Source organism: Salvelinus alpinus, chromosome 10, assembly GCF_045679555.1.
Source record: "Salvelinus alpinus chromosome 10, SLU_Salpinus.1, whole genome shotgun sequence".
In the NCBI taxonomy this organism is placed as follows: domain Eukaryota; kingdom Metazoa; phylum Chordata; class Actinopteri; order Salmoniformes; family Salmonidae; genus Salvelinus; species Salvelinus alpinus.
The window spans coordinates 14,173,365-14,188,743 of record NC_092095.1 but is presented as its reverse complement, the minus strand read 5'-3'; the positions used below and the strand labels follow the sequence as shown (position 1 = coordinate 14,188,743).

Sequence of the window (15,379 nt, the reverse complement as noted above, 5' to 3'; positions counted from 1 at the left end):
ATCAGCATTATGTAGAGCTGCTGGGTGTGGCTGTGTGTGTGTGTGTTAGTGTGTGTGCTGGGTGGGTGCTGGGTGGGTGCTGGGTGTGTGTTGGGTGTGTGTTGGGTGTGTGTTGGGTGGGTGCATTGGGGTTTGTAGCAGGTGAGTTATGATATGCATGCCATTTCCCATCAGTCCATTGAGTCCAGCAGGCCCCTAATAACAAACCATTTACTGCCAACTTTCTCATGCATAGATACAACTGTGGATACAATAGGTTACTTTCCTCCATTCTTCAGTCTTTCAGCCTCTCATAGAACACTTCCCGGAGAGGAGACAAATACTGCTGAATTCTATCATCAAACTCGGAGGTGATATTCAAATCTCTCATTTCTTTCTCAATCCAAGGAGCAGATCAATTTCCGCAGACCTGGTCGCGATATTTTCCGCCGTTGGGCTTTCTCGTATGCGACGCGGCACACCGCGGGGCACCCGCGACAACTGCACGCCTCGCTGGAGAACAGTTACTTCTGTCGCGTCGAGTTTATTTGCGCCTCGCTATGAGAATTGCCTTCATTTACCTTTGCCCGAACCCACCCTAAAAGAAAAGAAAAACACAAGAGAGGGGATTGGGATGAAGAATGAGAAAGGGAAATGTATTCTTTTTGATACTGCTGGGACATTAGCTGCGCCCAGTTTGGTCCTCTCCTTTTGACAAAAATGAACTGAATAAATTTGGCCTATAATGTAGATATTTTTCGTTCTTTGTTCTGTATTGTATGTTGTTCAGATGAAAATTCGATTGCATGTTAAATATTCATGTATTAGTCATTTAAATTATTCTGAATAAAAAAATAGATGTGGTTTAAAGCAGATAAAAAAAGTATGAATAATTTGTTATTCTCTATCCCACAGATTGCTTGTCCCTTTTGATTCTATCCACAATGATAAAGGTCTATACCTCTGATTCTTCGATTAGGTCCTATGCTAAACTCAATCATTCATAGGCCTTTATAAACTGGATGGTTCAGCACTGAATGTTGATTGGCTGACAGCCTGACAGCCGTGGTATATTAGACTGTATACCACGGGTATGACAAAACATGTATTTTTACTGCTCTATTTACATTGGCAACCAGTTTATAATTAGCAATAAGGCACAAGGATGTGTGGTATATGGCAAATATGCCATGGCTAAGGACTGTATCCAGGCACTCTGCATTGCATCATGCGTACTAACTGCCCTTAGCTATGGTATACTGGCCATATACCATATCCCCCTTGTGCCTTATTGCTTAAACATACCACATGCTCAGCAGGCCTGACTATATTGCCACTGTTGTCCTTTCCAACATGGCCAGCTAAGTAATGGAGTCATCATCTCCTTGGTTTTAGTCATAGAATTAGGACGTAGAATGGTAATTGAATAAGATCTCTATAATGTCAGTGCATTGTTGTGCATCACCATATAATTCATTTATATTCATTATATTTCTACGTGCATCACCATCAGCGCAGTCAGTGCATCCGGAGCTCCGATGTGGATGGAACGTAAAACTACACGTGTCATGGCCATTGGACCCATGTTGGATCTAAAAGGTGGCTTGGGGTTGTATTTGCTTTCGCTATGACTTTGGTCCTTGTTTGCTCACTTTTGAGCAAACAGCCTCTCCACCCCTCGGTCCCTATTTTTCTATGCATATCCACCCCTTTCTCCCAGAGAGAACCCCCCCATACGTCACGGACCGGTCTGGTCTTAATTAAAGCCATATTGAGAAAGAGCATAAATCCAGCCCTCCTCTCCTCTTTTTTTCACTCTCTCCATCTCGGGACGTGGGGGTTGTGTGGCGTATTGGTTAGGTATCGTAGACTGAGGCACTGGAGAGAAATAGTTACGTTTTAACCAGCGTGTTGGACTTTAAACACGTATTTTCTTCAGTTGGACAGTTTCATAAGGAAGCACAATGTCTGGGCTTAAGGTAAGGACTAAGGAGGAACAACTTCCGTAAATATTACCTCCATTTATAATGAATCTAAGTTCAGGTTCTATTTTTGCAGAGGGCTGTTATTTCTCATAAATTGTTCTTCATTTAAAATAAGAAATGCTGACATATGGGAACGATAAGCATATATATCGTTTTTTTTGTCATTTGAATGTTATACATTAGCTATCAATCGCATCAACAAATGTCCGAAATCTCATGATCTGCAATGCAAGACTAAACTGTGTTTTGCAAAACTAAACTGTGTTTAATAAATCTGGAACCTACTGCCGCGGTCAAGCGGTGCGCTGAAGGGGCGTTCCCTTATGTCCAATCAGCGCGCTGGATTTAGCAGCTGCCCAGATGGGTCCTAGCCGCTTGTGGAACGCAGAGTTCTGAGCGCAGTTACACGGTTAACACTGTAATCAGTTGACAGCCATTGTGCCACTCATGTTTCATTCAGCCACTGTCATTTATTGAGAATTTGGGCATCATTCTTCCACACCAAGTAAACTACACTGCAAGGAATGTAATCACGTGAGCGCGCGCATTACTGCAAAAAGACGCGTGCGCTTTTGCAGACCCGCGATGACTTAGCACAATTTCTTTGGTTTGTGGGTGCGCCAAGTTCCAAGCGTAGGCTACTGTGAGGAGAAAGAGAGAAAAGTGGGTCGTGCTGCTGTGGCGTTGCATGGCTACATCAGAAAAGTCACGTAGGTTTGCATTGTGTGCCAAGTATGCAAACAGATGACACAAGTACTCATAAAAGCTAAATGTTATGTAAAATGTTGGTCCCGTGTTTCATGAGCTGAAATACAAGATCCCATATAATGTCCATAAGTACAAAAAGCTTATTTCTCTTCAATTCTGTGCACAAATTTGTTTGCATCTGTTAGTGAGCATTTCTCCTTTACCAAGATAATCCATTCCCCTGACAGGTGTGGCATATCAATATGCTGATTAAACAGCAGGATCATTACACAGGTGCACTTTGTGCTGGGGACAATAAAAGGCCACTTTAAAATGTGCAGTTTTGTCACACAACACAATGCCACAGATGTGTCAAGTTTTGAGGGAGCGTGCAATTGGCATGCTGACTGCAGGAGTGTCCACCAGAGCAGTTGCCAGATAATGTAATGTTCATTTCTCTACCATAAGCCACCTCCAACATCGTTTTAGAGAATTTGTCAGTATGTCCAACCGGCCTCACATCCGCAGACTACATGTAACCACGCCAGCCCAAGACCTCCACCTCCGTCTATTTCACTTGCGGGATCGTCTGAGACCAGCTACCCAGACAGCTGATGCAACTGTGGGTTTGCACAACAAAATAATTTCTGCCCAAACTGTCAGAAACCATCTCAGGGAAGCTCATCTGCATGCTCGTCGTCCTCACCAGGGTCTTGACCTGACTGCAGTTCAGCGTCGTAATCGACTTCAGTGGGCAAATGTTCACCTTCGATGGCCACTGGCATGCTGGAGAAGTGTGCTCTTCATGGATTCCCAGATGTGCGATCCATAGATTAGGGGCCTAATGATTTTATTTCAATTGTCTGATTTCCTTATATGAACTGTAACTCAGTAAAATCTCTCAATCTCCTCCAGTACCTGAGTGGGTTTGGGAATGAGTTCTCCTCTGAAGACCCTCGCTGCCCAGGGTCCTTACCTGAAGGACAGGTAACATTCCACACGAGGCCTACACCTCACCTGTTATCCAACAACACCCCTCAAACCACACCTGTATAGCCTACATTGTAGGTTCTGTAGCCCCTGCAACACCCCTCACACCTCCGTTACCCCCTCTGGGATGTTGAACCCAGCTCTGTTGTCTCTCCAGAACAACCCTCAGATGTGTCCCTATGGCCTCTATGCTGAACAACTCTCTGGCTCCGCCTTCACCTGCCCACGGCCAACCAATAAGAGGAGGTATCCAGTCATTTAATAGTGATTGACAGGAATGTGTCCTCCTTTCAATGGTCCTCAGTTTATGTGTACAGAAAAGCAATTTTCTGCACTTATTCATAGACATGCACACAGACGAACACACTATCTTTGCTAACTTTCTTTCCTCGATTCTACAGCTGGTTATACCGTATCCTGCCGTCCGTCCGCCACAAGCCCTACACCGCAATGCACTGTGGGAACCTAACAGAGAAATGGGACGAAGTGGAACCTGACCCTAACCAGGTACAGAGAGAAATGGAGAGAGAGAGAGAAAAACAGGGAAATTAGGGAAAAACAGGGAAATTAGGTCTCAACATTTGAAAATGTTTCCTTTTCGTAGCTCCGGTGGATGCCGTTCACCATCCCCAAATCCTCAGAGAAGAAAGTGGACTTTGTGACGGTAAAACATAATCCCTCGTTCACTCAGGCCTCTGGTTTTACTTGGTAGAAAATAGCTGTTTCTGCTGCATAGCCTGTCATCTGTCCTGGATCTGAATGGTTCTCCCATCTGTCAACCATAGGGTCTGCACACCCTATGTGGAGCAGGAGACACCAAGTCCCGCAATGGGATCGGCATCCACATGTTCACCTGCAACACCTCCATGGTTGACAGGTGTGTGTGTGTGTGTGTGTGTGTGTGTGATCATCTCTCCCATATTTGAGATTTACAACTCTGAGCCCCATGTCAACAATTTTATGTGGTCTCTGCTTTTCAGGTGTTTCAACAATTCAGATGGAGATTTCCTCATTGGTCAGTCAAATATGCCGTTTTTTTTAGTAAAGGTACACATGTTAAGTTAATAAGCAATAAGTAAGTACCCCCCCCATTCTCTCTCTCAGTGCCCCAGCACGGTGAGATTCTGATCACTACAGAGTTTGGGAAGATGATGGTGGAACCCAACGAGATCTGTGTCATTCAGGTGAGACGGCAGCACCAGAGAACATAAGCCTGTCAATCTTGACAGCTCTCAACGACAAAACCATGCTTCACATGAATCCCTCTCATTGTCAACCTTCACCTGTAACTGTCAACCTGCAACTGTAACTGTCAACCTTCACCTGTAACTTTCAACCTGTAACTGTCAACCTTCACCTGTAACTGTCAACCTGCAACTGTCAACCTTCCCCTGTAACTGTCAACCTGCAACTGTCAACCTGCAACTTTCAACCTTCAACTGTAACTATCAACCTTCACCTGTAACTTTCAACTTTCAACCTGCAGCTGTCAACATTCACCTGTAACTTTCAACCTGCAACTGTCAACCTTTACCTGTCCCCTCGCCTCTATCTGTATGTCCCTTGTGTGTTGCAGCAAGGGATGCGTTTCAGTGTGGATGTGTTCGGGGAGACCAGAGGCTACGTGTTGGAGGTGTACGGAGCCCACTTTGAGCTTCCCGACCTGGGACCCATAGGTGTGTGTGACACCATTCCTCCTCAACGTGACACCTTGACCCTCCCACCTTTCAACGCAATAACATTTGTGAACCTATCATCTTCCTAGGGGCCAACGGACTGGCCAATCCCAGGGACTTCCTGACTCCGGTAGCGTGGTATGAGGACCGTGAGGTGGCCACAGGCTACACCGTCATCAACAAGTATCAGGGCAAACTGTTCTCCAGCCAACAGGTGTGTACGTGTGCGTGTGCATGACGTGAGTACACGTGTGTCTTTGGGTCATATGTACATGTTCTGTCACAGACATTACAATACACAGCACTATAATTCATGATAGTAGCTTGTAATATATACATGGGACACCACTAATGTTAGCGATTAGCTATCTAGCCGTCCCAACTCCGAGAATAGCTGCACGTTAACATTGAACTGCCCTCCCCGATTATTTAATGTAAAATGTCTGACAGTTCTGATCAGCAGGCTCCCGTCTCGGCTCACTTACCAGCCTTAATCATAATTAGTTAACGCGTCCTGGAGTTCCCGCCAGATACCTACCTGTCTTTTCAGAAGGGGAGAAAACCTTGCTCGAGTTAAGCATTCATTTCAGCATATTTTACCGGGGAAGGATTTCCCACCCCGCTCTGAAAGCATCCTGTCGAGCAGGTAATTGGATCGACTCATTTTGTCTGACAGGAGGGGATTTTAAAGAGACAGGGAAGGGGAGGACGGAGGGTGTGTGTGTGTGTTAGGGAGGGAGGTAACCGTGGAAACACCTGTGTTAGAGGGGATACAGTGTATTCAGGAAGTATTCAGACCCTTTCACTTTTTCCACATTTTGTTAACTTACAGCTTTATTCTAAAATGGATTTAAAAAATGATTTTTTTTATCAATCTACACACAATATCACATAACGACAAAGCAAAAACAGGTTTTTAAACATTTTTGCATATGTATTACAAATAAAAAACAGATATCTCTTTTTCATAAGTATTCAGACCCTTTACTCAGTACTTTATTGAAGCACCTTAGGCAGCAATCAAATCCTCGAGTCTTCTTGGCGCTACAAGCTTGGCACACCTCTATTTGGGTATTTTCTCCCATTCTTCTCTGCAGATGCTCTCAAGTTCTGTCAGGTTGGATTGGGAGCATCGCTGCACAGCTATTTTCAGGTCTCTCCAGAGATGTTCGTCCGGGCTCTGGCTGGGCCACTCAAGGACATTCAGAGACTTGTCTCGAAGCCACTCCTATGTTGTCTTGGCTGTGTGCTTAAGGTCGTTGTCCTGTTGGAAGGTGAACCTTCACCCCAGTCTGAGGTGCTGAGCTCTATGGAGCATGTTTTCATCAATGATCTCTCTGTACTTTGCTCCGTTCATATTTCCCTCTATCCTGACTCGTCTCCCAGTCCCTGCCGCTGAAAAACATCCCCACAGCATGATGCTGCCACCACCACGCTTCACCATAGGGATGGTGGCAGGCTTCCTGTAGACGTGACGCTAGGTATTCAGGCCAAAGAGTAAAATCTTGGTTTCATCAGATCAGAGAATCTTGTTTCTCATGATCTGAGAGTCCTTTAGGTGCCTTTTGGCAAACTCCAAGCGGGCTGTTCCACAGGTGGACTCCAGTCAAGTTGTAGAAACATCTCAAGAATGATCAATGGAAACAGGATGCACCTGAGCTCAATTTGGAGTCTCAAGGCAAAGGGTCTGAATTCTTATATAAATAAGGTGTTTTTAAAAATGTTATACATTTGCAAATATTTCTAAAAAACAGTTTTTGCTTTGTCATTATGGGGTTTTATGTGTAAATTGATGAGGAAAAACATGCATTTTATCCATTTTAGAAAAAGGCTGTAACGTAACAAAATGTGTAAAAAGATCTGAATACTTCCCGAATGCTCTGTGTGTGTCTGGGATACACACCGGTCCCCTCTTTCTTTCATTAACCTCTCCCTCTCTCTTCTCTCTCCATCCACCTCTTTCTCTTAGTCATCTCTGGGTTACACACCGGTCCGCTCTTTCTTTCAGTAACCTCTCTCTACCTCTCTCCATCCACCTCTCTTTCTCTTAGTCATCTCTGGGATACACACCGGTCCGCTCTTTCTTTCAGTAACCTCTCTCTACCTCTCTCCATCCACCTCTCTTTCTCTTAGTCATCTCTGGGATACACACCGGTCCCCTCTTTCTTTCATTAACCTCTCTCTACCTCTCTCCATCCACCTCTCTTTCTCTTAGTCATCTCTGGGATATACACCGGTCCCCTTTTTCTTTCATTAACCTCTCTCTACCTCTCTCCATCCACCTCTCTTTCTCTTAGTCATCTCTGGGATACACACCGGTCCCCTCTTTCTTTCATTAACCTCTCTCTACCTCTCTCCATCCATCTCTCTTTCTCTTAGTCATCTCTGGGTTCGGACCGGGTGTTGGGGCTTGCACTTTCTCTCTCCTCCCCACCTAACCTGAAACTGGTGTGTGTGTGTCACACATATTGGAAGTGTGGGGGGGCAGGTTCCGTCTCTGTCTCGTCCTGCTGTTTGGTCCCCCTGCAGAGAGATGGAATTGCTCAAATTAACTTATTATTTGCTTGACTGGGCCAATATGTTTGTGTTTTTTTTTTTTTTCGCACTCTGTTTTTAATCGAGTCTGGCAGAGTTATCACAGGAACTGTAATGCCCAAGAGATTACCTGCCTTGGGGTACTCCGACCCCCTGGGTGCATGGTGACTGTGTGTGTTTGTGTGTGCGCTTGTACTGCATGCGAGTGTGTTAGTATGTCATTTATGGAGAATGCGTGTGTGGGAGAATGTGTGTGTGCTCGCGTACGTTCGAGAGGGTACATGGGTCAGTCCTGAAGACAGCTTCAGCTGTAATGAATAATATTGATTTTAGAACTACCATTGAATGTCTTTCACAGTGACATCAGAACTGCTATATAAAATTGCTGTGGTTTTAACAATCAAGATGAAGAAATATCTCTACACCGTCTTCGTGTCTCTCTCCCCACCCCATCTCTCTCCGAGCCGAGGGCCCTGAAAGAAGTTTGGGAAAGTTTGATTGTGAAACCAATTACTGCATAAATACCTGGAGCTGAAGATCACAACGAATGGGGTGAATGAAAAGAATAGCAGAGAAGGAGAGGAGGCACATCGTTCAAAATCAGCAATTATCCTCAAGTTCTTTTTTTCCCTTATGCTGGTCTACGTCTGTTTTTCAATTCTGAATATCAAGGGCCCTCTTTCCTGAAATGAAAATTGACTTGAGGTACGGCTATATCTCAAGTTCCAAGGTGCGGTAGACCAGGGGATACTGACGCCTGCCTCACCCCTACTATACATTTGAACATTATTCTATTCCTTCTTGTGTGTGATTGCAGAGTTTCTCTCCCTTCAATGTGGTAGCGTGGCATGGAAACTACACACCATACAAATACAACCTGGAGAACTTTATGGTCATCAACTGTGTGGCCTTCGATCATGCGGTGAGAACCTCACACACACACGCACACATAAGTACGAACACACACACACACCCTAACCCTTCCTCTCCTCCATCTGTGCACCAGGATCCTTCCATCTTCACAGTGTTGACGGCCAAGTCCACTCGTCCAGGAGTCGCCATGGCTGACTTTGTCATTTTCCCCCCGCGCTGGGGAGTGGCCGACCACACCTTCAGACCCCCGTACTACCACAGTACGACCACACACACACACACTTCTAACCCTAAGAACAAATAACAAACACTTGCTCGTCTTCAGTTCTGATGTTACCGAGAACTTTGTCCTTTTCTGGCATAGCCATCTAGTGACTGTAATGTATTTTGTAGTAGTGTGTGTGTTGTCAGAGCTTCCCCTGTCTGTGTTCCAGGGAACTGTATGAGTGAGTTCATGGGGCTGATCAAGGGCCACTATGAGGCCAAGAAGGAGGGCTTCCAGCCAGGAGGGGGCACTCTCCACAGCATGATGACCCCTCATGGCCCTGACAGAGACTGCTTCGAGAAGAGCAGCACCGCTCTCCTCAAACCAGAGAGGGTGGCCGAGGGGACCATGGTAACATATGGGAGCACACACACGTGATGAAATTATAAAACTGTAAATATCAGTAAGCCGTCAAGTAACATCCCTCTCTCTCTCAGGCCTTCATGTTTGAGTCGTCGTTCAGCATGGCGGTTACTAAGTGGGGTCTGGAGACGTGTCAGAAGCTGGACAAGAGCTACTACCAGTGCTGGGAGCCGCTACGCAAACACTTTGACCCCAACTGGAGACCAAGCAAACAGTAGAGTAGAGAAGCAGAACAGTCATTGCTTCCCCTAGATCACTTTCAAGGCATGGTGCCTTGAAAAAAAGTCAACATCCTGGACCTCTTTAGCTTCATACCACTATACCGTGGCTCAATTCATTCTATCACTCACAGCCTAATAGAGTGTTTGGGTAATTGGTGTATGCTTGTTTTTTAAGATTAACCGGTTCATTGATAAAAAAAAAAAGGTACTAGACAAAAGTAAGTGAGTGAATAAAAATACCCTGGAAGACTTGTTAGCAAGTTTTCACCACTCTGCTGCTCATGTCATTCACAGCCCTTGTATGTTTGTAATGACAGGCAGACACTTTATTTGCTTTTCAACAATAAAGAACGTTTTATTCAGTTAACAATAATAGATACACACTGACATTAACTCTACAATACTTTACAATGGAAGTCTGCAATGAGCAAACTCAGTAGGCAAGCTTGAACTTGCGGTCATAGGTCCCAGCTTTGATCTGCTCCTCCTTCTTGTCCTGCGGGGGGAAGGGGGGGTTTAATGAGGTCACAATGGCAACAGAGACAGCATCGTCACCTAAGCCAGGGTTTCCCAAACTCATTTCTGCCCTCCCCCCCCCTCCGCTTTGTTTTTTTCCCCTAGCACTACACAGCTGTTTCAAATAATCAAAGCTTGATAATTAGTTATTTGACTCAGCTGTGTAGTGCTTAGCGAAAACCAAAAAGACTGAGTTTGGGAAGCCCTGCTCTAAGCAACCTCCTCTTGGTGGCGTGTTTATAATATGAACTAATGTCTCATGAATAAATACAGGGATGTTTTTCTTCCTCTCAGTGGAGAAATAGCAGAGGAATTACAGCACAGTGTGAGCCTCAGTACCCAGGTCTGTGACAGCTCTCTCGGATTCAGAGAGAGGATCTTAATAACAATGGAGGTGCCATGTAGACTGTCACAAAGAATGGTGGCGGAGTAGAAGATGAGCTTAGATAGCCTAGCGCGTGTTCTTCTCCCTGACTTCAGTTTCTTACAAAAAAAACATTTGGCAGAAATCTTGAAACTATTATGGAGTCAGACAAAGCTTCAAAGTGTATTTGCTTCCAATAATGCAAAAATTATAATTTCACCATGTCAATGATCTAAGATGAATTTACTGAGAGTGACTTAATACGGGCTCTGTCTGAGGGCTCATACTCCAATCACTTCTGTATTAGACAGCAAATGTGTATGTTCAATGGGGCCCTGTACAAATGTGCCTTCATAATATAGATAGGATCACTTACCTAATATTGAGTTGCTTACGTTTAAGTCATGTTTAAAAAAAAAACCTGAGTGGTAGATCTCATTTTGTATTTTGACTCAAAGTGATCTTGACTCAGAAAAGGTTGTTGACCACTGGTATAGAGGCTAGGGTGGATTTGGAACAGACCCCTAATGTCAGGGAACAAGTAGAATAAGGGTTGGTGTCATCTCATCCATACCCTGTCCGTCTTCAGTACGTAGTACAGGACGAAGAGGGGAACCACTCCAAAGAGCCCACCTAGCAGTGACGTCTTCTTGGTGGCTCTGAAGTGGTTGTAGGGGTTGGTGCGTGCGTACACCCAGCGTGTCAAGGCAGGGTCTTCCTGTAAACACAAAAAACAGCATGTCAATAATGATGGCCAATCTTTGAGAGTGGGTGCCAGTCTTATTGCAGTCAACTACTATCGTGGTAAGAACGGTTGAATTCAGAAACAGTCATGTTCCCCCAGAATTCATTTAACTGAATACAACAATGCTTCACAAATTAGTTTAAATAGCAAACTTACTCCGAAATTGTAACATCAACAAACGTAACGTTAGTTAGCAAACCCCATCAATAGCATTACCTCTGGGGGAACTGTGGGTCTGACATTCGCAAGCTAGCTAGCGTTAGCATGTTATCTCACTCTACTTACAATAAGCTCTTTTCTGTGCGGGTTGTTTAGCTGCATCTGATATTGTCTCTTCAGCTGGGCCCTTAAGCCAGCCCTCTCCTCTTCCGCACGTCTCTGGTCCAGCGAAAGGTTGAAATATTCAGCTGGGTCCAAAGTTTTTGGCCGACTGGCCAAGGGCGCTTCGCGGTAGTCCGCCATGTTTGTGAGTAGAGACCAATGACAGTAGAGACAGACAACGTGATTAGATTACCACAAAGTATCGCGTTCTCTGCCAGCAGGCTAGTTTTCTATGGCAACATGAAGCATTCCACACGAACTTGTCAATTTTTTTGTGGGGGACTGTCAACTTTTGAGTGCCTAAAAATGTCCACAAAGACTTCCAGTGGCGATTTTAGCATGTAAATCTTTGTATTGCAAAAAAATATATACAAAGTGAGATGCATGCGAGCAAAGCCACAACACTAAACGATACATTAATTGCACTATAACGGTGACAAACGGTGTCTGTTAGGGCCTACATAAAGCTTTCCCAACAGCAGTCCCAACATCTTACCATTGCTACACCTGTCTATCAGGAGAGCCTTTTCTGGCAGCGAAACAGTTCATTCAGCCTCATTTAATGCCTTTTAAAAAAACATAGCTGATATGGCTGACTTGCTTAAATAAATGTGGTTTCTACTGACAATTGAGATGTACAAACTATGGCATAAAGGGATGACAAGCGGATGAGACAATCCGTAATTTCGATTAAGATATTCATGAGCGAGCTAGAACAGACAGTCAATTTAACTATTTGTTTAGCACTTTTGAAATGTACAGCAAACATGTGCCGTTCTTAGTGTTCTCCCAATACACCAAGTCAGAACTGTAGGATAAATGAAAGGGGCATATACGTGGACAATGAAAGCTCTTACAAAATGTGATGATTACATTTCTCTAAAACAGGTCATAGGCTACATGTGCACCACAAAATCATAACAGTAGGCGAAATGAAGAGGGGTAAATATACCAAATTATTAGGGTGAGGCACATGGGCTATTAACATCTTACTACACAACATACACTTAGTATTACTTTCTTAGCTACAGTATACATATCTCCCTGGCATATTACATAATTTATGCAGCACCATACAAGTCATTTTTGGACCCATCTTGTGCTGTGCTCACTTGAACAGGAAGGTGGCTTGGCGGTCCTTCGTGGGCAAATTTTGTCATCAAAGATTTATGGTGCTTTCAAGACAACTGTGAACTTGGGGGAAAAAACAAGGCCGAATCATATTGACGTCATTGATCTTCAGGCCGAAGCTCTATAAAGAGGCCCGAGTTCCCGACTTACAATTCCGAGTTGGATGACCGTTCAAAACATATTTTCCAGTCAGAGCTCGTTTTTTCCAGAATTCCCAGTTGTCTTGAACTCACTGAAGTCAAGTTTTCACAGTTACGAGTTAGCAATTGTTTTGAGCGCTGTACAAAGCATGCTTCATTGACAGCATGGCCAATGTTGATTGTTTATCATTTTAAACTTGTTAAAGAGACACTTATTCCCAGATTTTGGATCACACAGCCACTCCACTGAATAGCAGTCTAGTGATTGCTTTGCAATGCTTGCAGTTAGTCACTGTCACTGATTCTTTCCAAACCACTCATTGTTGAATTTGCAACTTGTGTAATGTTTATGTCCAATGAGCACCGATACATGTATCTATAATTTCTCTTAATTATTTATCTTCATATGACAAGGATTAAAAAGGATTTGCCAGTAGATTGTCAACTTGATTCATGGTGATGACTGCTAGCTAAGATTTTGAAAGTATGATGTTGACTTGACCAGTCCAATCAAAGCTACTGTAGATATAACATAATTTGACATCATTTTATCAGTGGCGAATGACCTTGAGCCTTCTTGGATGGGCACTTCTAATGTAACTATGGCAGCACCCATGGGGCTTTAATTTGAGGTCTACCCTTAGACTTGGCAGTGACATACTGTCCCCATGAGTAACAGAATACTGAGCCAATCATGGCGCAAATAGGGGACATTACCCAGCACTTACACTACATATTTTCCACTAGCTGCCCCGCCACCACAGAAAGTACTAAGCTAGGCTGAAACACCTGCCTTTTGGAGCTGCCTTACTCAAGAAAGCAAAAAAGAGACCATGTTTGTATGCGGCTTTATTAACTCAATGACATTATTTTTTTTACATTGTTTGCAAATTGATATGTGACATGTATTAATGCCAAAATAACATGCAAAACAGGTAAACCCCACCCCCAAAAAATACATTTCAACAAAAAATGTGGGTCTCAAAACCTGAATGACGGGTCGTCACTGCTTCCAAACAACCAGCGTACGATATATTTTACCTTGAGTCTGCTACAATTCCCACACTCCGATTATGGCTTTCAATACAGCGAAGCTCCAATCAAAGACGGTTTCTCGCATACCCGAAGTGGTCATTGACTTTTCACCCAACTTCCTTATCAGCATGGGCATGACCAAAACCATGAACTGCTTTCAAACGGAGTGGAATGAGATGGCGCACAAATGTCTGTTTAACGCAGAGGATGTGGGGCTAGTTCCAGATGTGTACACTCAAAACCATTTTCTTGGCAGCGAGATGAAAAACACACAGAGGGTGAGGGGAGAATACAGACAAACAGCCTCAGCAGCGGGACTCCAAGCTACAAAAAGCCAGAGATTTCCACCGTCTCCAGTACAATGAGTGGGCCAGGAGTAGAAAAGACTGATTGAAGATATTAGAAAGCTGAAGTCACACGGTGCCCCCACTTATGATCTAGCATTGAAACAGATGAACGAGAAATACAAGGCAGGTCTGAAGCAGAAATTCGGGTCAGCTTGGAGAGGCAGGCGACTTTACACAACACCCTTCCTTCTCAACCTCCCCACCCCACCTCCGAGTGTAGCCCAAGACCAGACAACAAAACCTCACCCCAAACAAGACAGGGGTAATAACAAGCCAATTGGGATGGAGTAAGTCTTTACGCTCCTTCCAAAGACCCCAACACCACCAGACAGTTTCCACCAGACACCCAGCTGGCCCACAGAGGGAAGAAGTCTGTGTCTACTCAGGGCTCCTTCAAGGCAGCCACATTCCGCCTTACCAACACCGTCAAGGTAAGATGTGATGAATACCCTGCTCACCCTTAATGTATCAAGGAATTTTATTTCCCTAATAGCAACTCAAACTACTAAATGTATGTTAAAGTTACTGTTCTTTCTTTTTTCACAATAAAACATCTCTAGGCCCACACCCTGCTTGTCAGCTACCTGGCTCTACACACAAGCAAACTAGTGGTTGCCTCGGCTGGTGACGACCAGCTCTGGAGGCTTCCTGAAGGAGAGCTGATTTCTACAGGCCAGGGGCAGCGACGGCTATCTGGGGTTAACTTCCACCCTGACGGGGCTAAGCTAGGGGCCACAAGTGGGACTCCAGGTTCCAGATATGGGACATTTCTGAGGGCCGTGGTGTGCTGACCCCAGAGAGCCACACTGGAGCCACTTGGGGCTGCACCTTCCATTCTGCTGGAGACTTTGTGGCCTCCTGCTCCCTTGATGACACAGTTAAGGTTTGTTAGGAAATCAATATTTCCTGTTCTTCTACCAAACTTGGCACACACATGCTGACTGTGTTGAGGTAATGTGTGCCATCATATTTGTAGACATGATGATTATCCATATTATAAAAGGTGTGGGACCTGCAGTGAGAGCTGCCGCTACACAGCCACACTGGTTCTATCAACAGTGTAGAGGTCCTCCCCTCCACTAGCCTGCTCACCTTGTGGGACACCCGGACCGCCGCATGCCTAGACAATCTACGACTACCGCAGCTCCAACAACCACACCTCACTCAGCCCCACTGGTGACCTCATCGCGTACTGCAATTCCCATG

General features: G+C 44.6%; 2 protein-coding genes across 3 annotated transcripts; one reads left to right on the top strand and one right to left on the bottom strand.

The window, feature by feature from the left end:
* Positions 1-1,583: 1,583 nt before the first annotated feature.
* On the top strand, positions 1,584-9,947 carry LOC139531522 (homogentisate 1,2-dioxygenase-like). Its single transcript, XM_071328029.1, has 14 exons — positions 1,584-1,958; positions 3,567-3,638; positions 3,799-3,887; positions 4,043-4,148; positions 4,246-4,305; positions 4,427-4,518; positions 4,622-4,656; positions 4,746-4,825; positions 5,218-5,317; positions 5,407-5,531; positions 8,670-8,774; positions 8,859-8,985; positions 9,160-9,341; positions 9,428-9,947. The coding sequence occupies exons 1-14, from the start codon at positions 1,944-1,946 to the stop codon at positions 9,569-9,571; spliced, it is 1,332 nt and encodes a 443-aa protein (XP_071184130.1). The 5' UTR covers positions 1,584-1,943; the 3' UTR covers positions 9,572-9,947.
* On the bottom strand, positions 9,900-12,061 carry LOC139531526 (NADH dehydrogenase [ubiquinone] 1 beta subcomplex subunit 4-like). 2 transcript variants are annotated; one of them, XR_011666376.1, is made up of 3 exons: positions 11,485-11,785; positions 10,831-11,172; positions 9,900-10,070 (listed from the first exon to the last, which is right to left on the bottom strand). XR_011666376.1 is itself a non-coding variant. In XM_071328034.1 (3 exons), the coding sequence occupies exons 1-3, from the start codon at positions 11,659-11,661 to the stop codon at positions 10,008-10,010; spliced, it is 384 nt and encodes a 127-aa protein (XP_071184135.1). In that variant the 5' UTR covers positions 11,662-12,061; the 3' UTR covers positions 9,900-10,007. The 2 variants fall into 2 exon arrangements, 1 of the variants encoding a protein (XP_071184135.1); XM_071328034.1 differs by having other exon boundaries at positions 11,029-11,172; positions 11,485-12,061.
* Between the last annotated feature and the right edge of the window lie 3,318 nt (positions 12,062-15,379).

Coding starts and splice junctions, on each gene's coding strand:
- LOC139531522 (XM_071328029.1), top strand. Junction 3,888..4,042: donor CGGCCAACCAATAAGAGGAG/GTATCCAGTCAT, acceptor TCGATTCTACAG/CTGGTTATACCGTATCCTGC. Junction 4,306..4,426: donor AGAAAGTGGACTTTGTGACG/GTAAAACATAAT, acceptor TGTCAACCATAG/GGTCTGCACACCCTATGTGG.
- LOC139531526 (XM_071328034.1), bottom strand. CDS start 11,661: ATGGCGGACTACCGCGAAGCGCCCTTGGCCAGTCGGCCAAAAACTTTG. Junction 11,173..11,484: donor CGCACAGAAAAGAGCTTATT/GTAAGTAGAGTG, acceptor TTGTGTTTACAG/GAAGACCCTGCCTTGACACG. Junction 10,071..11,028: donor ACGTACTGAAGACGGACAGG/GTATGGATGAGA, acceptor TTCCCCCCGCAG/GACAAGAAGGAGGAGCAGAT.